Here is a 22,836-nt window from a genome sequence, read left to right as displayed (position 1 = left end):
ACAGTTGCTGTTGCCAAGGAGTTAAAAGTTGGGCAACTCTCCGTTGGCAACCGCGACTATCTATTGCAACCGGAAATAGCACTTTGCAACTAGTAGTTGTCAACCTTTGCGACTGGCAACGGGGTGTTTGCAACTTATTGTAGAACGGCCTTTAAGATCACTTAGAACTTCTGACTTGCGGCTTATTGTAGAAGGCCTATAATAACGGTTAAAGCCTAAAGACTGCGCAAAAACAGTTTAAAGACAGAAATTATTGTCGCTTAATCTCTTTCGACTTATGACTTGAGGCCTATTAAAGCAAGATTGTGGATCGAGAGTAAATCTTAAGACTCTCTCTCTCTCTCTCTTTCTCTGTTGTATTTAAGATACTCTTAAAATAAAAACGGCCTAGATCCGCTCCATCTACTATTCTTTGATAGTCACGATGTTGCGTGGTATCTTCTCGGCCGCGTTTCACGAGGTTGCGAATGTCGAGAAGACGAATCTTAGACGGACAGATCGAGGTTCATCGCGCGAAGCGACGTGCATCTCACGCGATACCCCGAGCGGTCGGGCCGGCGCGGCGCGGCGCGGCGCGTGAAAACTTGAGAAATATATTCTTCGGTGTATACCGGAATGTACCACTTTTCGACATATAACAGTAGTATATGCGCGGCACGGTGTAGAGACACCGAGGTCTCTCTCTTTCGCCCTTTCTCTCTCTCTTTCTCATAGAAATATACGGCGCGAGACATAACGGTCCTCTCCTCGTGTCTCCTCTCTCGCCACCTTTGTGTCCGGTCGTGTTACGAATACTACGTACACGACCGACGCCCGCCGTCCGCACATCGCCTCCGAAATCTGATTTAGTTACGCGCGCAGGATATAAAGAGAGGATAAAGACGAGGGAAAAAAAAGAAGGAACGCGCGACGGGTGTCGAGTCTCTCGCCATTCGTAAATTCGACACGCGTGTCCCGCCGTTTGCACGCAGTTTGCACGCCGTTCGCATGCATGTCCCCGGCCCGACGACTACGAGCCGACCGAGATCATCCGGAATACCAGGCAACGAGGCCATCCTGTAAGGATAAACCGAGTCCCGGTTCGGTCGCTCTCGTCGGGGAAGAGAAGCCGATTCGAGACATTCGGGCGCGCTCGCCGCTCGGCCCGCTCGGTCTCGATCGTTCCCCATTCATCTCGGCCGTGCGAATCCTCGTAGCCAATGATAATAAAGTGGCGCGGTGAGCAATAAAAAGAGGATATCGAGTTCCTCGCAGCACTTAGGGCGCGAACTCCGATTAACTTAATCGGCGATTAATTCAACCGATAGAATTAATAGCACGGAACGCTTCAAAGAAAATTTTCAACTATGCAGTTGCTTGTCCCTAATTTAATCCTTTTTTCCATATACGTCAAGTAATAAAAAAATTAATAACGTTCTATCCACTTGTCCTACTTAACAGAATGACAGGTATTACGTGATAAGTTGATCACCGATTAAATTAATCGGAACTTGATCGTAATTACCCTAAGAGCTACTCCAACTAAACTTTGATTAACTAGATCGACGATTAAACGGAATTGGAGTCAATCTTAACAGCTACAGAAGCGTGACGCATCACGTCAAGCATGACGATGGAAAACGACAGAAAGGCAGACGAAATAGAAATGTTGCGAGAAATTCAATTTGTCACCGGAAGCAGATACGAAGGAACGTGGAATGCGATCGACAAGACAGGCATCGGCAGATACGTCACGCCTTACAGTTAATCAATTTAGGCTCTTTTCAAAAGCTAACGTTTCTCAAACGCAATACAGAGTTAGGATCTCTGCACGGAAAGAATGACTTTGCTAAAGTATCTATAATAAATTTAGACAGATATAACAATCTGAAAATAATTTTGTTGGACCACCAAAATAATTAGGAGACTCAGATATGATGAATATCCTTGGTGAAAATTTTTCTCATAATTTTTATACGAATTGGAACAGAAATACTCAGAAATATTCGGAAAGTTTACATCTTCTCTCAGAATTTTTTATACAAGTAAATTCTGAAATTTTTCATCTCATAATTTATAAAAAGTATTTTATAATTTTTTAGATTTTATAACATTTCATCAGAAATTGTACTTACAAAAAATCTTAAAAATCTTACGATATTGCATAATTAACATATATGAAAAATTCTGAGGAAAAAATGTAGATTTTCTGAAAAATATTCATATTCGTATAAAAAAATGTGAGAAAGTTATAAAATTATAGAGAAATTCTGAAAAATTATATGAAAAATTTTGAGAAAAATTTTCACCAGAAATATTACAAAAAATTTTGATATTCTAGCAATCGGTTTAAGCGTCCTGTATGTATATAATTATTTTGATAGTCCAACAGAATTTATTTTCAGATCTGTATCTACCCAAGAAGAACAAGAAAATCAAAATGTCAATTCGACAAAAATCTCAGGTAGTCTAAGAATGACTTATATATAAAGTCATTCTTAGATCATCTAAGATCGCGATTTTTATCATGACCAAAAAATGACGTAAATTCGATCAATATGACGTCAAATTGACATTATTTTTATTTTCTTGTTCTCCTTGGATAGTTAGATGTTTAGATGCTTTAGCGAAACCGTTCTTTCCGTGTAGAATCATAATATCGCACCGACTAATTAGCGCTGATTAATTCTATTCTTGTTTATCAGAAGTCGTGTTAGAGGGAGAATTCCGGGACGGCATGCTTCATGGTCGTGGAAGTATATATTGGCCACGTGGGCAAAGAATGGATGCTGTTTGGAATCGCGGAAAAATGGAGCAAAGGCGCTATACGTTCGCAGACGGTTTATCGTATCGAGAAAACGATTGGGATTATTGCGCATATCCCGATAGGCGGTTAGCATCAGATTCTTAACATAGCAGCTAAATGAGAATTCATCCCGCGTATTCATGGATAGTAAAAATATTTCAGATTTTATAACTGCGTGGTGAATGGATTGAAACCAGCCGGAGAAGTATTGAAAACCAATGACCAGCCTACTAAGATTATTCCTCCGTACTGCTACGACACCGGTGCTGGAATGTTCGATCCAGACAGTAATTGCGTAACATCATATCGCAATTGCAAAAAAGTAAAGATATCTCTCGGCAGTGATAAAGATGTAAACAATACATATCTATTTATTCTCGTGAAGGACAAATGTAGGTTTAAATTTAATAAATTACAAAGGTGCTCAAGATTCCAACGGCGATAGAAAGTGCATGGATAAAAAACAATTGCCGAAAAGGCTGGTCAGAGCCAACTGGCCATCAGGAATGGTTACATGAATATTGGCAATCGGGAACGGCGGATTTTGCAACGTTACCACATGTTTCGCAAGATGACGAAGCGGGAATTTGGTGGCAAAGGTACAAATATAAATATTTCAAACAATTAAAAATAATGTAGTTATATAATACAAAATATTCTAATAAAATAATATAATTATATATTATAAAATATTATAATGAAATATCATAGTTAATTCTTGTTTTACACTATTTAAGACTGACAAAATTTGCCAAACACTCACCCGCTGACATGATGAATAAAAATTAACACAATTGTGCTTAATGCAGCGATCAAAAAGTTATAAAAAAGATGTAGACTGAAGCAACTAAAAATTAATACAATAAGTAACATATACAATTATATAGAATATATATGTAACAGTATAACTATTATTAAAATTATCGCCGTAAACATACTTATTTTAAATACATACATATTTCCAAAATGTAATATCTTAAAAATATTCATTACACAACGTATGTGTTTACACTTTTCGACATATGAAAGCATAAAACGCATTTCCTAACCGATAACGAGTTCTTTCTCTTCAGTCACAACTGTTGGCGCATCTGTTTTACGTTGCACGTTGAACAATACCGACAGCTTTAGTGGTACACACGTGTCCACTGTGCAAGCCATTATGTTTAATGTGACGGGCAATTGATTGCGCGTTTCTTCTTCAGGAAGTTTCACCGATATAGGAGTTGAAAGTCTACCCGTCAATGATTTCGCCGTCCACGTATTTGCAGGTAAAGACACCTGCCATTCTTGCGGTGCGTCTGCATTTAATTTCAAATCATTCGTAAATACGATATTAAATGAAATATTTAGTTCTCCACTGCGTGCATTTACTGTCGTATCAAAAGTGAATACATTGTCAGTATTTCTATTCGAGTCACGTCTGGATACGATGGTCATCTGAAAAATAAAATTAAGGAAGTTTGTTAATCTTTCATGATTCACAAAACAAAGTTATATTTTTAAAGTGATTCTGTTAGACTTCTAGAAATATACTTACAGTTGAAATCTTCTCATTTTTTAGATAAATAATTTTAAGAGCGTGATTGTTGGTATCTGCTACGTAAAGAATGTTACCGTCTGGACTAACAGCAAGGCCACTCGGTTCATTGAACTAAAAGATTTTAACAATTTAATTAATTTTTACAAACATTTTTTATAAATTGCTGTTTCTTCAAAAAATATACTTACGGTAAATGTATGATCGGGTTTTTTGTCGCCAAACAATGTTTTGCAATACTCCGTCGTAAGATCTACGCTTTTAATTTTATGATTGTAAGTATCAGCCACATAAATTCGTTTATCCAAATGATTCCACGTTACACCTAATGGATGTTGAAGTTTAGCCAAATATCCTTTTCCGTCTACATCTCCAAACGCATGTAAGTTCTACAATGCAAAGTGTTTCTAAAAATTCTGATAAAATAAACACACATTGATTTACTGCTGTTATTCGAACGGAAGCTGACGCTTGTTTACGTATCGAACAAATTGATTAAAGCTATTTTATTCATATACACAAATGCAAAGTGAGAAAATAAATGAAAACTATTTGTTATTGAACGAACCGCTGGATTTTTATCTCCTCCACAAACAGCGGATACTTGTCCGCTATCTAAATGCAGCCGTCTGATAGCACTGCTTTCGCTGTCCGCCAAAAACGCAACTTTACATTCCTGAACGATCGCAATGCCAGAGGGTTGTGCTAGTCCTGCGGCATGAGGATAACTGTTGTTGCGATTTTCCTCTCGTCCACTTCCAACGATAGCAGCGCAAGTGCCCGCCGTGTATTTCCTAAAATACGAACATTCACGTATATTTTCGTTATTTCGCATGAATTATAAAAAATTGAAATTCATTATTAAATTAAATGTTCGAAAATTACATTTAAAAATGCGTGAAGTGAAGATGTCATATTAATTACGTAAATAATATCTCACTTTTCCTTCCACCAAATGGTATCTTCCAAAAACAGTGCCCAGACCTGATGGGTACCCGCTATGGCGATTAACAAGACTGGCACCATGGTACCTTTATACTCGTGATGATAAATTGCCACATCCCAAGGGGACGATAAAGCTTGATCGGTGCCGTGTTTTCCACCCTTTCGATCGCAACCTTGTGAACCAGTACCAGCTATGGTGGATACGATTTTTTTTGCCAGGTCTATCTAAAACGTGATTAACATCGAAATTAAATATAGCGAATCAACGTTGTGCTACAATAAAAAATGGTACTTTTACTTACTTTTCTAATAGCATGGTTATTATTGTCCGCAACGTAGATTATATTATTTAGTACACAGACCCCTTGAGGTGAATTGAATCTAGCATTTTTGAAATCGCCATCTTTAAAACCCTGGCTGCATCCTCCTATAACGTGTTCCACTCTCCCGTGCTCATTTGTAATTACAATCCTATTGTTACCACTATCAGATATGACTAGCTTCGTTTCTTGTTCTAACTGAAGAACCGTTAGTTTGCCAGGAAATAGCAGACCATCTTTAGAAGATGGTAAAAGATGATGCGCCGGCTTTAGTGGAAGACCATGATTTGATATTTGTTTTAAAGATTTAAAATAAGCTATTGCTATTTTTGTGTATAATAGTATTTCATCTTTGTGATTTTCACCCACAAAAACAGCCAGTGGTTGACCATTAGGTCCTGAAATGAATTTAAACACAGATGTGACAATAGGAAGTTTTCACAAATAGTATAAATATATATAAATTATGTAGCTGTTAGAAAAAAAAGCAAAGGAATCATATATTGTTTCATACCTAACATAATCAGGCTAGGCCAACACGTTATTCCCATATCGTCCCACATTCTTAACGTTACATCATTTACCACAGGATGTGTGATATTATATCTCTGTACAGCAGATAAGACATTCTTCGAACTGCGCTCGTTTGTAAATTTTGCGCTATGCACTCCGATCTAAATAGAAAAATTATTAGTCTCGGACAAAATCTTATCTAATGTATATCTTTAATTTCTAGAAGTTCTTTCCTGTAATAAAATATGTTATACTTACTACCACGAGACCATCCTCTATAGAGATTTTCTTCTCGACTTCTTCCAGCTCGGCCAAAACATGCATGCAATTGATGCAGCAATATGTAAAGAAGTCCAAAAGCACGATTTTTCCTTTTAGATGCTGGCCTAGCGACAATCCTTCGGACACGTTAAACCATTCCAAGCCTGTATAATACATATTAAAAATTATAACGATAATAATTATTGATCATTTCCTGCAGATAATAATCCATTTATTTTTAATTAGCTTTTTACAAAGTACCAAAATAGGCTTGTAAGTTATGATAATGAATTGTTACTAATTAAAAAATGACCTTCAGTATACAATAATTTTGGAACCATTTTGACGTCATAATGACTTAGGCCCAGTTTCACAACTGACTGTTAACTCTTAACCGATGTTCAACTTATTCATTATCTCTTTTCAATTCTAGAATTGGAAAAAGATGAGAAATAAGTTGAACCTCGGTTAAGAGTTAACCGTGAGTTGTGAAACTGGGCCTTAATTGTTCTGCTTATAAGTACATACTGAAAATTAATTTACAATGACCATGACGATTGTTAGCCATTTTTTTCTGCAACAGATAACTGTCATTTATTTTTAACTGGCTATTCGCAAAGTGGTATAAGGAAGAATGCAGGGAACTTTTTTCATGAGAACCAGTACCTTTTGGGAAATCATGAGTTGCTCCGCTGTTTTCAAAGCGCCTGATGTGTTTTAGGATTAATATTTCTTTTTCCCTCTGTTCCAAATCATTCAGGTGGAAGCGCATCTGAATGCAGACCTGCGTCAGTTCCTCCACTACTTCTTGCGTATTCATTTTTTTGTTTACCAGTCCGCACATCAAACGATCTAAAGTAGGTATAAAATTCCTCGAACGATCGAGAGCGTTTGTTACATACGCACTTGTGTTACTTGCAAATCTTGCAATAGTTGTAACACTCGCAACATCAATTCGGAACGTCACTCTCTCTCTCACTCTCCTTGAGAACGTCTGACGTGTTCCATCACGGACACCGAATGACGCTACTGATCTCGGATAACCTCGGAGGAAGAGATTAGCAGGGAGGGAGAGATTATGCAATTTTCTCATCGTGTCATCGAAGTCCAATTGAATACATTGTTCGATACGTTATCGATTTAACCTTAACGTAATCATTATCAGTCGTTAACCTACTCTCTTTCGCACATGGTGCTCATTAACATGAACTCAGTTGTCGCAGATTTTGTTGTGAAACTTTGTATTTTTTTCGCGGACTGACGGATATGGCAGACTTAAAACCAGATGATGAATTGGACTGGGTGAAAATACATGAAGATCTGGATAGCACTTATACTACCGAGAGTACCGAGACGTTTTTGCAGAAGGCGAAACGTAAAACGCTAGAGAATCCTCTGGTACCGATAGGTAAACTAACCTATATTCCGTAAGCCGAGATAGAATTTATCGAACCAAATCCTTCTGATCTGTGTTTAACAAGAAGCTGTGCGGAGATGTAGCTAAGAAAATAGGATAAAAAAAATATAAAGAGACTTGTACATCTGTGCAAAAAAAACCGCGTTTTATTGAACTTTATAGTCATCTTTAATGCAACGCTATTTTCTGCATTTGTATATTTCTAGGAGCATTCGCGACTATTACAGCCCTAAGTATTGGAATCTTCAACTTTTATAAGGGAAATGCAGAAATGCAACAGTACATGATGCGTGCTCGTGTTGGTGCTCAAGCATTTACTATCGTTTGCATGGTCGCAGGATTTATCCTGCTTCCCAAGTCAAAATAAAATTGATGTTGATTTATGAATCAACATCAAGTTTCTACTGTAATATTAGGCTTGTTCTTGTCATATTGGGTATGATATACCTAATATGAATATCCCTTATGTAATTTAGGATAATCTCTGATGTTGATGTCGTAAAAATATTTTTTAATAAAAATATTTACAAAAATGTAACTAATTACAATTATTGACGAAAGTCATAAACAGATATTTTCATTAAAAATATCCTTTTTATCGTATATACGAAAAAGTAATATTGCAATGAACTGCGTTGAAATCTTTCCAAGTATATACAAAAATTGCAAGGTTTTTGGAAAAGTAAACTGTATTTAGGTAACTATATATAGTTATATATTATTATTATTACATTAAATATATACTATATATATATAAATATGCATATCTTCTTACAGCCATACTAAATATTGCAATGTTCATATATTTTCTAAATTCTTAAACGCATTATATAATAGGACACTATAGGGTATTATAGTACTATCCTTGTACTTTTAGCGATATATAAGACTTCGCATTATAAAAATAGAAAAGAGAAAAATAAGAAATAGTTTAATCAATATCATTTGTACTGTATAACTATATCTAATATCAAGTTTCTCATATATATTGAATTTATATATCAATCGATACATATTACATTTTCAGCTGAATTAAAATTTTCCCTGGAATAAAAGTCTCTTCGGTTAATACAGAGTGTATTAAGGCCATTTTGGATATACACTATTAGTACTGAAAATGACTCCGCATCAATCTTATGGGAAAATGTCTTTCTGCGGATTTGGCTAATTTTTGGATAGTAGTTCTCTTCATTCTGAATAAATGTCTCAATGGGCATAACTTGATCCTATGAGTCGTTTCCATGCTACAAGCCTTGAAAGGTTTTATATGATTACTGGACCTTTGAAGACTTGTAGCATGGAAACGGTTTATAGAATCAAGTTATGCTCTTTTGAGACATGCTATTTTGAGACATTTGTTAAGAATGAAGAGAACTACAACATATCCAAAAATTAGCCAAATCCGCAGAAAGACATTTTCCCATAAGATTGGTGCAGTCATTTATTGTATAATATTCTTGAGGCTTCCACAGGTGCTTTCTATATCAAGATGCGTTTCGGGTTTTCCCCGTGTCCAGATCCATTCTTATAGCGTTTTTCATTGATAGAATCAATGCGCGATCAGTGCACTTTAAAACCGTTGTACACAAATCGACGTAAAGATACACGTTTAATAAAAATATAGAAACCAATCAAACCGCGAAATATTCGATACATTTTATTGTGCTATTTGATAAAATACGCATTTTATCAATTGAGATCTCACTTTTACATTTAGATTAGAATAGTGTACAACAGCTTTAATATGCACTGAGTGCGATATCACTAGTTCTGCCAATGAAAAATGCTATTAGAATGCCAACGTTTCGTGAACTTTCCCTTTATATTACGCTGCTTGTTGGATTTATTGTATACGTACAATTTATTATATACGTAACGTAATTTTCAGTACTGACAATGTTTTCTTAAACTGAGAAATTATGTTTAATTGAACTTTCCTCCACCTCAGTTATCAATAAAAATATTTTAGTGTATACATCTCGGGTCAAAATTGAAAAGTTCTAACTTATTCTCGCGTAATAATTACTCGGCTTTATGAATCTTCTTGAAAAGAATTATAAAATCGTTACGTTTTTTTATTAACTAAATGTGGCTTTAAAGAGATGGCACCTTGTTTAAATACGCCGCTGATACTCAGTGAACGTGAACGTAGACTTGTTAGGCTATTTGTGGAACTACAACTGCTTAGACTAGTACTAGGTGTGAGATCAAAGATCGTTTGTACAGTAGGTCTTGTGGATGAATAATCCGGGATCGATTCTACAATAAAGAGATAATAATTAATAAATAAATTATTTACTATACTTTGATAGATTCCAAAGCGTCGTTTTATAGATTTAGAATTACATAATAACTTGTGCATTTACCTATTAAAGGTGTCTCGTCGTATAAGGAACCCTGTCTTTTATTACTGATAAAGGAATTTCTCGTACTTTCAATGCTAGACACCCTTTGAATAACTTCCGCGGCGTGTTTCCACCTCGAATGATCGTTGATGTGTACCAATAAGAACTTTGACCATTTTTGAGCTTCCTCCTTTGATTCGAATTTAATTGACAACAGCTTCTCCATACTGTTACCAGAATTATTTATCAGAATTTCTTTGCCGGAAGTTTTGGACGGTTGAATGATTGTTCTCTATACAAATAATAGAAAAAATTATTTAAATGAAATAATGCAGTGCAATTATGTAAGATCTATAAGAAAATGTCAACTAACTTTATTAATAGGTATTATGTGTTCCGGATTTTGACCTTCTTCCGCATGCTTCTTTGATTCCCATATTTTTATACAAAATCCTTGTAGACGTGCCCAATAATCTTGACCATCGATTTTCACATTGCCAATGCACATTTCCTTATTAATGGATTCTGGCTGTACCGCCAATCGACAGCAAAAGTGACCGAAAAGCGGCAGGGAGTGATACTTGTTCTCTGAAGAAAGAATCACGATATAAGTATTTCGAGAAATTCGCCGAACTCTCGCACAACTTACCGATACTATTAATAACAAGGTCGTGCGTGTGAGTATTATCATCCGTGTCGTCTAAGGTCAGTTTAGCACGAGCTACTAAATCAAAGTATGGTCCACTGAAAGGAAAGTATATAAAAGTCAAAACATTTATGAATGAAGCTTAATTAATTTATATATTTAGGAAAGCAGAAACTCACGATTTGACGGAACCGAATTCGTCACGAAGCGAAGCAGCGAGCTTCTTGCCGACGGTTTTCGAAATCGACGAGTGAATAGTCTTTTTAATTCTTCTCGGCGTGCTGGCGATACTTAAGTCCTCTTGCAAAACGTGGCTATAGACTTCTAAAATTAACTCAAACTCGGCTGGCACATTATTACTGAAAATAGATACAAAAATTGACAATTATAAAATTGTTATGCATATTCTTTGAGTAGCATGATTACGAATAACTTTAACTTATTCTTGTCTCAAATTAGATTTAATATAAGGATGTATTAATCATCGGAACTTACAATAATAAGACATCGGGAAAGCTGAGATCCGTATGAGCTCTATCAATGGGGCATAATAAGGAGGTGTCATGGATTTCTGTGCCCAATCGTGCTAAGCAAAATACGGCGAACCGGCGATGATCACCGCGATTCTTAAAGTGATCGGAGTCTCTCCACATTAATGGTATCCTAAGATCCGATATTGACAACTTTCCCGTACTTCTAGAAATACTGGAAACACGCGTTGACGTAATTATTACTAAATTATAAACTCTTTTAATTTGATATTCATTCGTATAAGATAAACTATGAAGAAATGACAGCAAATCAAGACGATTTAAATTGTATTCACAAATTTAGTATAAACTTGTAATTTTTATTCTATTTTGACTTATATGATGTAAATTAGAATTTGTATTTAGTTATGCGATCAACATTGAAAAGGTCCTAGTATAAGGATGAAATGTTTGTTATTTAAAAAATTTGAAAATTTAAATATTAGCAATAAAAACTAGCGTTGGCTCTTAGCTCCTCGTTACTTTTATTATTGTATTACTAAATTGTCATGAACAGGAGATATATTGGATTATTTCTACGATAAAACAACCGCATGAACGAACCAGGATTGTTTAGAAGATTCTCGGCGGCGGCTTTGCAATTCTGTCATGTAAACCGACATCCTCTCGTTGGACGTAAGCAACGCTTTGGCGGCCTCCAAGCTCTGGGCGCGATGCTTCGCAGCCGCCAAAAGTCTCGCCGAGCCTTCTCTCATCTTGATTTCCACCTCGATCTTCTGCTCCAGGTCATGCTCCTGCAACATTATTCATGGTATTTTAGCAATCAATTCGCGCATCATCAATTCAATCACGAAAATCTCGTCGAAACAATCATTTAAATTTTAAATAGAGTTATTTTAAGAGGCCATCAACTCGCATATGGTTATAGGAAACGTAATTTTGCACCGGTGTCTTGCATGGTGCTGAATATGTAAAGAAAAAAAAAAGGAAGGAGCGACCGATAGTTACGATCGGAAAAAAATCGAAGTGTCAGCGATAAAATGAGTGGTTGGCCAGCACGTGGCCCCATCACGCGTTCATGGCATCGGGTTACATACCTAATAACGAAACGTCTTACACATTTTGCGAACGAATCGTTTTACTCATTTTACCGGTCTTCCTGAGATGTCCATAGATCGACTTGTAAAGCGTACAATTTCAAAACTCCGCAATTCCAAGTAGAGTATCTTGCAATTGTAGAATTTTCAAATTGTGTACGTTTTATAAGTAATAAATATACAATCACGGAAACTCAGAAACTGATTGTCTGGATAATTGTCTACGCCGCTATATCGATTATTTCTTCAAATTATTGTCAAAGTGTTAAAAATTGTGGCTTTACACATGCATTACGGCATTAATAATTTATATTTATATTTAGAATTGTGAAACTAATATTGTCACAAAAATAATAAATATAAATGTGAAGGCTATAAGATTCAACGTTGGTTATAAACATGCGTAATATTTTAATAATAAATTAATTAAAAAATTGGGACGTTTCAACTCAACTTTGAGTCATCTTCAGCCTATACCTCTTAAACATAACGTTACTAATTTGAAATATTGCATTGCAAATCAATATCCAAATTTCCTGAATGTAGTCGTCATGGAGGAAACGTGAGACAATTTGACTGTTGTTAAACCGACAAAACATGTTTTGGTTATTCCGGAATGTTCAATCTTATAAATTTTAATGTGTGACGAGAAAGAAATGTTTGACTTCATTTACAATGATTATTAACTGGTTCTGGATTTTGTGAGCTTGAATTCTTATAACCACTCAGCTTTGAAACTGTTGTTGAATAACATTCACGGCTCGTTGTCTCACGTTTGCTCCATGACGACCACATTCAAGAAATTTGGATATTGCGATGCAATATTTCAAATTAGCGGCGTTATGTTTAAGAGATATAGGCTAAAGATGACTTAAAATTGAGTTGAAACGTCCCAATTTTTGGATTAATTTATTATTAAAATATTATGCATGTTACAACCACCGTTGACTCCTATAGCCTTCACGTTTATATTTATTATTATTGTATTAATAAAAAAGGAATCTTTATAACAATTAGTTTAATTTAATTGATTAATATTAATATTGTCACACTAATTTTAAGAATAATCTGAAGAAATCACCAATGTAATGACGCACTGTTCAGACAATTAATTTCAACAGTATATACGTAGTAGTATATATACACTGAGAAAAATAACGATTAGAAGTCTGGTTATCTCAACCAGAAGATTCCAGAAAATTCTGATTCATCCATTTTTAACCAGAATTTCAACGACTCCAGCCATATATTTTTCTCAGTGTACATATGTAGTATATAAACAGTGTAACCTGGGAGAACGTGGTTTTCTGGCTCGTCCGTTTTTGAGATTTCGACATGTAAAAAAGCACAGTATCGTCGCGTTTACGTAGCCGATCGTGCACGACACGGGCCAGGTGAATGGAAGTTCCACTTCAAGGCAGAAACAAACTTCACGAAAACGTAAATAAATCGGCGCGGTTCTCGCGACGCTGGCTAGTAGCAGAACGCAGAAACGGACTGAAATAACGACTCTTCGGGGAAGTGGGCGAATGTACGAAGGGGTGACGTTCACCTCGACAAATTGGCTCGCTTGTGTGCTCCTCCTTCCTACCCTTGGAAAACCAACGCTAACATTACGGGATATCGATCCGTACGGCTAACGTTTTATAGTCGGCTTGCACGAGATCGCCATTTGTCCCTATGAAATGTGCTGGGAAGAATCCTACGTTCGAAGAATTAATTTTTGCAATTTTTTCTCTTATGTGCATATTAAATATTATATATCTTGATTATTTGACTGTTTGTTAAATCGACAAGATACGTTTTGATTATTCTGGAATGTTCAATCTTTTAAATTTTAATGTGTGACGAGAAAGAAGTTTTTGACTTCATTTACAATGATTATTAACTGGTTGTGGCCGTTCTGGATTTTATGAACTTGAGTTCTTATAACCACTCATCTTTGAAACTGTTGTTGGACAACATTTACTATAATATTAGAATACGGTCTCACGTTTGCTCCATGACGACCACATTCAAGAAATTTGAACATTGATTTATAATGCAATATTTCAAATTAGTGGCGTTATGTTTAAGAGATATGGGCTGAACATGACTTAAAATTGAATTGAAACGTACTAATTTTTTATATAAAACGTATTATTAAAATATTATGTTTACAACCAGCGTTGACTCCTATAGCCTTCACATTTATATTTATTATTTTTATATTATATACATCTCGATCTTATATAAAATGTATTCGACATATCTATATTATGCAAGATGCATTAAATGTGAAATCCTCCTCTCTTGAGATTTTTCTCTCGTCGCATTATTAGCACGCATCTGTTAATTCCCTGTGATGTCCGAATGAAGCGTATGATCCGAAAATAACGCACGCATCAGTAAAATCAATAATGCGAGAGATGATTCATTGCGCGCATCGAGCGATTTCGTATTCCGCTAACGTTGTGACACATCCTTATGCTGGGTATGGTCCGCGATGCAGTCTATCAAGAATATATCCACGTATATTCCGTCGTCTCTCGGATAGGAATTTTGCAACGACGCAAGGGCAACCGCGACCACATTTAATCCCTGACCTCTGTCGCCAGTGCTGTAACGAGTCTTGATGAAACTCGAAGCGCGCTGTGCGACGAACGAGTTCACGTAAATATATGATGTAATACAATTTACGCGTGCGGGTGTATTATCTCTCTTGATTTTTCCCTCAGGATTTTCCCTTGGACACACTAGGACGCGCGCAGGACACGTTAAGGCCGGTATTCATAGTCTGTTCTTAGTTACCAACGAAGCGTTATTTCGTTTATCTCAAATAACATCGTTTTCCTTACACAGAATAAAAAATCCTTCTCCAGATAAAAGAAAAAACGTAAATACCTTCGGAAAAGTCCAAACCGGTATGAAAATCCACAAAAAAATTGTAAATTACAGTTTTCTGTAATCATGTAGGTTCTTTCTCACATAGATGCAAGCATATGTCCAAACAAAAAGTACTTTTCCGTATTTGAATAATTTATAATTATAAGAATATCATGAGACCTTCAAATTATGATTCTGAGGCTCACAAGAGAAATGGCTTGAGAAGTACGATTTGTACATAACTTCACATTCAAGTGATATATAGGATATAGCAGAGCAAGAAATGTACGTAACGTTTTATTTAATCATTTTGCTTAATGTACGTAATGTTTTAATTAACATATGTAACGTTTTCTTGATGTAATATTTTATTTGGAATTAAAAATCTGTTTTATCGACATCAATCAAATTCGGCCGTCGCTTCAGCATCCCCTTAAGACGCTAATGCGACCTTCTGATTGGTTCATAACTTCTTAAGACTGTACTTAAGACGGTCTCAAATATAAGATCCGACTATGAATACCGGCCTGAGTACACGTCGTCGACGTGAACAAAGCTTCGCCAGCGCAAAGCATTCTTCCGTTGTATGTACGTAATCTCGTTTCAGTTTCCTTCGATCCCTCATGTCCCTACGTGTTTCCCCCTCAATATCGCTTTCTCTCGCGTCACCGGCACTTTCCCGACTGCTTGTCTGCCGAAAATAGTCGCCAGAAATCCAATACCCCGTGTGCCTGTAATGGTCACCGCACGCGACGCCCGTTCATTTTCTTTTCACGCACTCCGTATCTCCTGAAGATGCAACAACTTGATGTCCGATACGTCCGCGAGTCGTAAAATCAATGGGTATTAGATCGCGCCGTATCGAAATGAGACAGTAAGAGAGATATAGGTAACAGAAATGAGTAATAAATATTTGATACATCATAAAATTTTCACCAAGACCATCTGTACAGCAAATTATACCCGTTGATTTCGAGATTGAGATTTTAAATCTGTTCACAACGTTCACTATCCGTATGTCTGACCGAAGTGATGTCCACATGCGACGTCTAAAAATACGAACAACGAACGCGAGGAAATGTTGGCAGCCACTCACGTACAATAACTCAACTCCCCTTCGCACATATTTGACGTAAATTAAACATTCAAGGGTGACTTTGACTAAGCACCGATCAACTTAATCGGCGATCAATTCAACCGATAGAATTGCTGTATAATTCTCTCTCTCTCTCTCTCTCTCTCTCTCTCTCTCCCCCCTCTCTCTCTCATCTGATTTTTCTTCCCATGTGTTTTTTAGCAATAAAAAGTTAATAATTCTATCCAACATATTGCACGATGAAAGAAAAGTGTTTCGTCGTATTTATAATTATACCTAACTGTATTGTAAAATTATGATTAGAAGCTCCATTTATGTAGATATTATTCTCTAATATAATAGTAATAATATTTATTTTCCACATGTAATGATAATATTTATTTTCTACATACCAAGAAATATATTTAGTTGGCATCCAAAATGATTATGATTATTCTTTAATATGTAGAACTAAATAAATTATTATTACTAATGTTACAATATAGTAATTATAAAAGTGGAGCTTCTAATCATAATTATTTTACTGTACAATTATAGTCATAAATACAAAACATTTGTCTCTCATTGCAGCACTATTTCTCGACAGCTTTATTGTCATATTACTCGCAGCTTGATCGAAATCATCTGCAATAATCATTTGTTAAACAATTCATAAGATTCGAAAGCGAAAGGAACGTTTTGCCATATTTTTAGAGACACGATATCTCTCATTCTCAGTGAAACAATCAGCAATGAATTTTCAGAGTCATCGATAGTAACATTAATCGCGATCCTACCTTCGAATTTCGTGCGATCTGTCGAACGTAATACAAATCCAAGTCTTGGAAAATGTCATTCTTTCCCGATAACGTCGGAGTCCTCGATCGCATCCGGATGTCCTCGGCATTTACGACGTTACACTCGTCGTTGAGCCGGTCCCTCGATTTGTTCGCATTTCGCGGATTCAATATCGCCAAATGTGGAAAGCAGGAGTTCATCTTTTAGTGTTTTCTTCTTTTTTTTTCGATACGTTGCTACTCTTCGTTTGAGCTGTGTGTCGACCCACTGATCGAATACACCAAGCCTATTTCAATTCCGATGACTTGCAAACGAGATCGATACCGAAGGTGCATCGTCGCAGATCGGCAACCATGGATCGTCCAGGATTATGCTTCCGCCTCCCCCAGAGATATAATTTCACGGTGTATATAATGCCGTCGGGCAGCGAACAATTTTGCACGGACCAGTCTTGCTGGTTTATTCCCCGATGCCTTGACCCCGAGGTCTTAAACGAACACAAAAGGAGAAAGAAGGCTATCTTCCGCTTTTTCCTTCGAAAGATTGGAGTCAAGGTAGACGAAGAGACGCCTCTTTCCTCTAAAATACTCCGTCCACTTCTGCTCCGTTCAGTACAAAAGCGTTCTGTAAACTCTGACCTCTAAATTTTAGGCAGAACGATGAAAAATATTTGTTATCACGCTATTAAACCTTCTGTGTGTGTGTTAGCTTGACCTCTTCTCTTTTCAAATACGAACGCGACAAGTGTCGCACCAAGAGCGATCACGTACGACGACGTGGTTTAGATCCAGTCATCCTACGTTTTTCCGTTAGCTACAAAATAAGCCGTGACGGCATTGCGCCTCCGCGCGGTGCGACAAACGAGAGGCCCCGTTCCTGCCTCTCAAAGTCTCAACTCACTCGCCTTCTTCCCTTGTTGCCCGCTTCACCACCAAATTTACTCTTTCCCGTTTCCGGTGGTAGATCGTCTACGCCCAATACTCTACGCCGTGATTCACCATCATCGAGTGGAAAAAGTAGCGGTAGGAACGTCTTCTTCTTCTTCTTCCCTGTTCACTTTCTCGTATGGTTTCACGGATCCTCGGATTGATTTTTCGAACAATGAGATATTCTCCACGCCACGTGGGGTCCAGAATTGTCGTGCAAAAAGAGTGACAATCGCGATGACGATGAGATTTCATAAAACCGCTTGCCGCACGACTAGATCGGACTAGAGACGGAGACCGCGCACACGGTAATTAGATTAATCGGACAAAAATAATGTGCAGACGCGAGAAACGATATCTAGCGTCGCGGAGGAAAAACCAAGAGGGAGAAAAAGAGGCGAGAGGAGGAACCGGAGAACGGTCCGGGTCCCCAGGAGAAGCCGACTAATACTGAATGACGCTCGACCATTCGACTGTTCGGCACTGTGTAAGCATCAACAGACGCACCACAGCGCTACGCACCAACGCACCATACCACACGCGGCAAAATCTGCCAGGACGATGGGCGAGGGGGGAGGGGGGAGGGGGGAGACCACCGGCGCTACCGACAATAGATTGAATGAGAGAGCGGGCTGCGGGACGAGTAGAGGAGAGAAAGAGGGAGGAGAGGATCGCCCACGCAGACAGCATCCGCTCACTTTTACGTTTTGTCGCGCGCGTTACAGCAATTATCAACTAATTATCTATACGAAACAGCAACGCTGCTTATAGAAACATTACAAATGTATCAAATAATACTTGTTGTGCCTCATCGTGTCTCATCACAATATTATTCATCAAACATTTAATCATGTTTCTTAAAATTCTTGAAAACTTACATTTATAACGAAATCTATTTGGAGCGTTGAAGAGAGAGAAAAAGTCTGAATGCAAAAAGCAATGTGAACACTTATTATTTACAGTTGTCAGTTGCTTCGTTGTCGATAACCACGTGGTTATTTTCTATTTATATCGTGACACACAATGATGTAATAAATTATAAATAGTATTCTATAGCTATAATCAATTATACTGAAATAATGTAATTATGCATTTATCAAATATTGAGACACTGAGGTGTAAAAGATCCGTTTTTACATCTGAACTAGTATACTTTTTAATTGCACTTAAAATGAAATAAATATATGTTTGGTACATGGCATAAGCGTGAAAAAAAATTCTAGTGCATTCCAGAACAGGAATAAAAAAAACAAACCTATCATAAGTACTACAATTACATTTTTTTTTGTCAAAGTGAGGACCTTACGTAAATGACATTAATTTTGCACAATTATAATTTTATAGCGTAATTTTTTCAAATATAGAAATACAGGGTGTCTCGTAAATTCATGTAAATCCGCCAAGCATAACCTATTAGTTCGATCATATCATTCGTTCGTCAATCACATGTTTAGGGCGAGTAACGAGTTTAACAAAATAATCCAAGTCATCTGTTGAACCTGCGAGTATCGAATTAGGAAAATTTCCACGAGGCAAAACGCAAAGTGGTTTTTTAAAGACGAATCATAACGGATACGCCGGTCATGAGATCGTGACATCCTGAGCGATCCGTCGATTTAAACTCACCGCATGACTTCTGGCATATCTAAGGCTCTCCCGCCTGCGAACCCTCGTCTGATAGTCGTTCAGGCAGCACAAATAATTGCTTTCCTTGTAGCAGACGTTGTTCAACGACCTGCGCGACGTTTGAACGCTCTTCCTTCGCGGCGCCATTTTGTCATTCGAATCTCTTGGCGGCGAGAAAACGCATCGTGATTATCGTGAATGCCAACGTCGGCGCCATTTGTGAATTGGCGGATTTTCATGGACCGAGATTCATGGGCGAAATCCACCGTTTCTTCCAAATTATAAAAGAGACGGAGAATTTGTAATAATTACGATTGCGCAAACGCAACTCGTAGTAAGTTCGATGTCTCTACGATACGTGCTTTTACAGAAAACGTTACGAAATATTAGATTAAGTTTCGGATCACGTAACGTTGAAAATCAGGTCGTAGGGAAGCAACAGGTGTATACACACTTTCATAGATGCGACATATATCTGTATACACATTCACGCTCCTCAGAGAGTGAATGAATATTTAGGATCTCAATCATTTTGGAATGTATGAACTAAAATCTGATTAATTTACTAAACATGTCTGTATTATTTTGTTAACGTGGATGGTTTTATTCATTTTTTGAAGAAACATTACAATAAAAAAGATTATATCAAGTAAATTATATAGATAGAATTTTTTAAAATAATTCTGCTGGTGAATTGAATCAATTACGCCTGTTTCTACTATTGTAGATTAATTTTAATCTAGGTTTAACTTTACACATATTCATCTTTTTCCAGTTCCAAGAATTAAAAAAAAGATGCAAAACAAACTGAACTGAGAGTTTAAATTAACATTGGTAGAAACAAGCGTTAAAATTAATCGGATTTGGTCAAGTCACTCCGTCTTACAGCTGACAAAATAATAAATTCGCAGAAGAGAGTGAAGTTCTTAAAAAAGTGTATTTAAATAATACAATATATATTATCATAATGTTAATTATTGATCGCACCAGTCTGACAGACTGGTACTGTTAAAAACGCCAATTGAAATGACTCAAATTGCGCGCGCGCACGCGTACGCGATATCACTAAAACTAAGTTAGGCATTTTCAATAAATTGATAATATATTTCATAAGCAAGATATAATAGCTACAATATATCATACACAATAATGGAAAATGTCAAATTTAGCCACAAGTGTAAATATCAGTGCACTAAGGAGCCATTTATTTTTTGTCTTTGTCTTTGTCTTTCTCCTTCTCTTTCTCTTTTTCTTTATCTTTATCTTTGTTTTGTTGTAACGATCCAACGGCTTGGCGTACGGCTTCAGAATGCGGATCCACACCTGGCAAGTTCTCCAGGACCGATTGCAGAAAAGCAGGATCAGACATGACGGCTGCGTAATCCTCTTCCACATCCATCGCTTCTTCCTTTTGGGATTCCAATTCTTCTATATAACGAATGCAAATAATAAAGCATTAGATAATGATTATTGTAAATTTGTATTCGTACAACCTTTATGCATTTGTCCAAAAATATTATATATTATACAAAACATTAAATAATTTAATGCTAAAATAAACGCCTATAAACATTCGAGTTTTAATTAACAACAAGTATTATAAATCGGCTTTAACTAGCGTTTGTATGATATTTTATGTCAAGAGTTAATAAGTACGGATGTTATTAAACCCGATTATTGGTGATATATGAGTGTAGTCAATATATTATATACAGGATGAATCAGAGTAGTTGAACTAGTTTTTTATCCTACGAGAAAATTATCGACCTCACATCTAATTATTGACTTAGTGATACAGATCCGACGCGTGGATACATCGTGCGAATTGCTGGGCGCACAGAGAAAAAGACGCATTTGTAATATCTTGTAATAATTTTCACAACTCAATGTCAAACGTGCCTGTTTTCACGCTCAAACCAGCAGTTCACACGATGTTATGCACGCATCCGATCTGTATCATTAAGTCAATAATTGGGTGTGATCGATAATTTTCTCATAGGGTAAAAAACTGGTTCAACTAATTCACCCTGAATAATTAATTACACATTAAGTTATCTGTTAGGAACTTACGCTGATCTTGCATGGACATTTGCATAGCAAAAGCAATTTGTTCTTCTTCTGTCATGTTAGTGAAGTCCGGCACGTTGCTTCTGCTTGGAGCAGTATTATCACTAGCGGCAGTAGAGTCGTCTGCACCTTCAAGGGACATGGCAAGGGCACGTTTTAACATAGCTTCTTCATTCGGAGCTTCCTTTATAGTTTCTGGTTGTTTATTAGCGGCAGTCTCATTAGCCTGTGCACGACGTGCCTCGTCTTCCTGACGTTGCCGTTGTTCCTCCATAGAAACGCGCAAAGCCTGAATCATATGAAGCACACAAAATTAACACTAATTACACGAGAGAAAAGAAATTCTCAATAAAACACAGATACTGACCAACGCCAGCTCAGGATCTTCATTTGGATCGACCCCGAATTCGAACGCGGCACCACTCATGCCGGCTGCACCCATTCCGTCTTCACCTTGAATTATAGGAGAAGAGATCAGGGCATCTGATAAATGCGGACCTGGTGGAACAGTGACAAGATGACTTCCCGTGCCGTCCTTGCCATTCAATGCATTAACAAAGGCAGTTAGTACATCGTTGTTAATGCTCTCTTCGCCAAAACTTATGACATCAACGTTCACTTTCTCCTTTTTCAGACGTTTCGCTAACTTGACTAATTCCTTCTCATCGATGTCTATTGGACTTCCGATAAATGCAACAATGCGCATTTTATGATTTTTGCCTTGTCGATGTTTCAATGCTAACTGTAAATTTTACAATCTTTAGTACATACTTGACTCTAGACTCAACTATAAAACTAAAGATCTGTTTTTCAAAGAATATTTTCAATTGGTTTAATAAGTTGGAGTAAAACAAACTAGATTTATTTCATTCCAACTTATTGCAACAGTATAAACCAGTTGAGAGAGTCAATCATGAGATGAAAATTACAAAAGTGAACAAATTTATTAGATAACACAAACTATAGAATCGAAGCCTTACACGGTCTAGCTGGATCTTAATGATTCTTATGTGAATTTATATACTACGTATGTAGTCCCACAGAAACGCGCGCCGAAAAATTTCTGGTCTTGAAACGCTAACTCTACTAAACTACCGCAGTAATATCACGAGTTAAATT

The 22,836-nt window shown here is 36.8% G+C and overlaps 5 protein-coding genes across 12 annotated transcripts in view; 2 read left to right on the top strand and 3 right to left on the bottom strand.

The window, feature by feature from the left end:
* The window catches only part of LOC108764796 (MORN repeat-containing protein 5), a 21,207-nt gene extending 17,581 nt beyond the window's left edge, over positions 1–3,626 (top strand). For 4 of the 5 annotated variants that reach the window (XM_018513182.1, XM_018513178.1, XM_018513180.1 and 1 more), the window contains exons 2-6: positions 1,541–1,742; positions 2,685–2,871; positions 2,948–3,107; positions 3,206–3,384; positions 3,523–3,626. In XM_018513182.1, coding sequence (XP_018368684.1) covers positions 1,607–1,742; positions 2,685–2,871; positions 2,948–3,107; positions 3,206–3,384; positions 3,523–3,574 — 714 coding nt within the window. In that variant the 5' untranslated portion in view covers positions 1,541–1,606 and the 3' untranslated portion in view covers positions 3,575–3,626. Of the gene's footprint in view, positions 1–1,372; positions 1,449–1,540; positions 1,743–2,684; positions 2,872–2,947; positions 3,108–3,205; positions 3,385–3,522 lie in introns of those variants that run through there. The other variant, XM_018513181.1, reaches the window with a different exon arrangement.
* An 89-nt stretch (positions 3,627–3,715) lies between these two features.
* Positions 3,716–7,472, bottom strand: LOC108764783 (NHL repeat-containing protein 2). 2 transcript variants are annotated; one of them, XM_018513159.1, is made up of 10 exons: positions 7,271–7,279; positions 7,031–7,216; positions 6,362–6,528; positions 6,105–6,264; positions 5,573–5,988; positions 5,266–5,495; positions 4,894–5,119; positions 4,517–4,714; positions 4,326–4,439; positions 3,716–4,225 (listed from the first exon to the last, which is right to left on the bottom strand). In XM_018513159.1, exons 2-10 carry the CDS (start codon positions 7,206–7,208, stop codon positions 3,830–3,832), a joined length of 2,085 nt encoding a protein of 694 aa, XP_018368661.1. In that variant the 5' UTR covers positions 7,209–7,216; positions 7,271–7,279; the 3' UTR covers positions 3,716–3,829. The 2 variants fall into 2 exon arrangements, with proteins under 2 accessions (XP_018368661.1, XP_018368660.1); XM_018513158.1 differs by having other exon boundaries at positions 7,031–7,472.
* LOC108764784 (HIG1 domain family member 2A, mitochondrial) lies at positions 7,411–8,259 on the top strand. The gene is made up of 2 exons (XM_018513160.1): positions 7,411–7,772; positions 7,988–8,259. The coding sequence occupies exons 1-2, from the start codon at positions 7,631–7,633 to the stop codon at positions 8,146–8,148; spliced, it is 303 nt and encodes a 100-aa protein (XP_018368662.1). The 5' UTR covers positions 7,411–7,630; the 3' UTR covers positions 8,149–8,259.
* Positions 8,260–9,691: 1,432 nt separating this feature from the next.
* Positions 9,692–19,797, bottom strand: LOC108764800 (rhotekin-2). Of its 3 annotated transcripts, XM_018513187.1 has the most exons (9): positions 17,789–18,834; positions 17,098–17,585; positions 11,867–12,057; positions 11,268–11,477; positions 10,952–11,131; positions 10,776–10,870; positions 10,500–10,714; positions 10,148–10,418; positions 9,692–10,040 (listed from the first exon to the last, which is right to left on the bottom strand). In XM_018513187.1, the coding sequence occupies exons 2-9, from the start codon at positions 17,296–17,298 to the stop codon at positions 9,847–9,849; spliced, it is 1,557 nt and encodes a 518-aa protein (XP_018368689.1). In that variant the 5' UTR covers positions 17,299–17,585; positions 17,789–18,834; the 3' UTR covers positions 9,692–9,846. The 3 variants fall into 3 exon arrangements, with proteins under 3 accessions (XP_018368689.1, XP_018368690.1, XP_018368691.1); XM_018513188.1 differs by lacking the exons at positions 17,098–17,585; positions 17,789–18,834 and adding an exon at positions 19,651–19,797; XM_018513189.1 differs by lacking the exons at positions 17,098–17,585; positions 17,789–18,834 and adding an exon at positions 13,650–13,712.
* A 542-nt stretch (positions 19,798–20,339) lies between these two features.
* Positions 20,340–22,836, bottom strand: part of Rpn10 (regulatory particle non-ATPase 10) — a 3,897-nt gene continuing 1,400 nt past the window's right edge. Inside the window, exons 4-6 of the mRNA XM_018513163.1 lie at positions 22,085–22,459; positions 21,721–22,006; positions 20,340–21,078 (exon numbers count right to left, since the gene is read on the bottom strand). Coding sequence (XP_018368665.1) covers positions 20,855–21,078; positions 21,721–22,006; positions 22,085–22,459 — 885 coding nt within the window. The 3' untranslated portion in view covers positions 20,340–20,854. The remainder of the gene's footprint in view (positions 21,079–21,720; positions 22,007–22,084; positions 22,460–22,836) is intronic.

Source organism: Trachymyrmex cornetzi, unplaced genomic scaffold, assembly GCF_001594075.2.
Source record: "Trachymyrmex cornetzi isolate Tcor2-1 unplaced genomic scaffold, Tcor1.1 scaffold452, whole genome shotgun sequence".
NCBI classification, from domain to species: domain Eukaryota; kingdom Metazoa; phylum Arthropoda; class Insecta; order Hymenoptera; family Formicidae; genus Trachymyrmex; species Trachymyrmex cornetzi.
The sequence above is the reverse complement of the archived record's forward strand: the minus strand, read 5'-3'. Positions and strand labels throughout refer to the sequence as shown.

Excerpts from the sequence above, each read along its gene's own strand:
- LOC108764784 (XM_018513160.1), top strand. The coding sequence starts at position 7,631 with ATGGCAGACTTAAAACCAGATGATGAATTGGACTGGGTGAAAATACAT. Across the intron at positions 7,773-7,987 it reads GAATCCTCTGGTACCGATAG|GAGCATTCGCGACTATTACA; the intron begins GTAAACTAACCT and ends GTATATTTCTAG.
- LOC108764783 (XM_018513158.1), bottom strand. The coding sequence starts at position 7,457 with ATGAGAAAATTGCATAATCTCTCCCTCCCTGCTAATCTCTTCCTCCGA. Across the intron at positions 6,529-7,030 it reads AACTCATGATTTCCCAAAAG|GCTTGGAATGGTTTAACGTG; the intron begins GTACTGGTTCTC and ends TGTATTATACAG. Across the intron at positions 5,496-5,572 it reads ATAACCATGCTATTAGAAAA|ATAGACCTGGCAAAAAAAAT; the intron begins GTAAGTAAAAGT and ends ATCACGTTTTAG.
- LOC108764800 (XM_018513187.1), bottom strand. The coding sequence starts at position 17,298 with ATGAACTCCTGCTTTCCACATTTGGCGATATTGAATCCGCGAAATGCG. Across the intron at positions 11,132-11,267 it reads TTTCCCGATGTCTTATTATT|TAATAATGTGCCAGCCGAGT; the intron begins GTAAGTTCCGAT and ends ATCTATTTTCAG. Across the intron at positions 10,041-10,147 it reads CGACGAGACACCTTTAATAG|AATCGATCCCGGATTATTCA; the intron begins GTAAATGCACAA and ends TCTTTATTGTAG.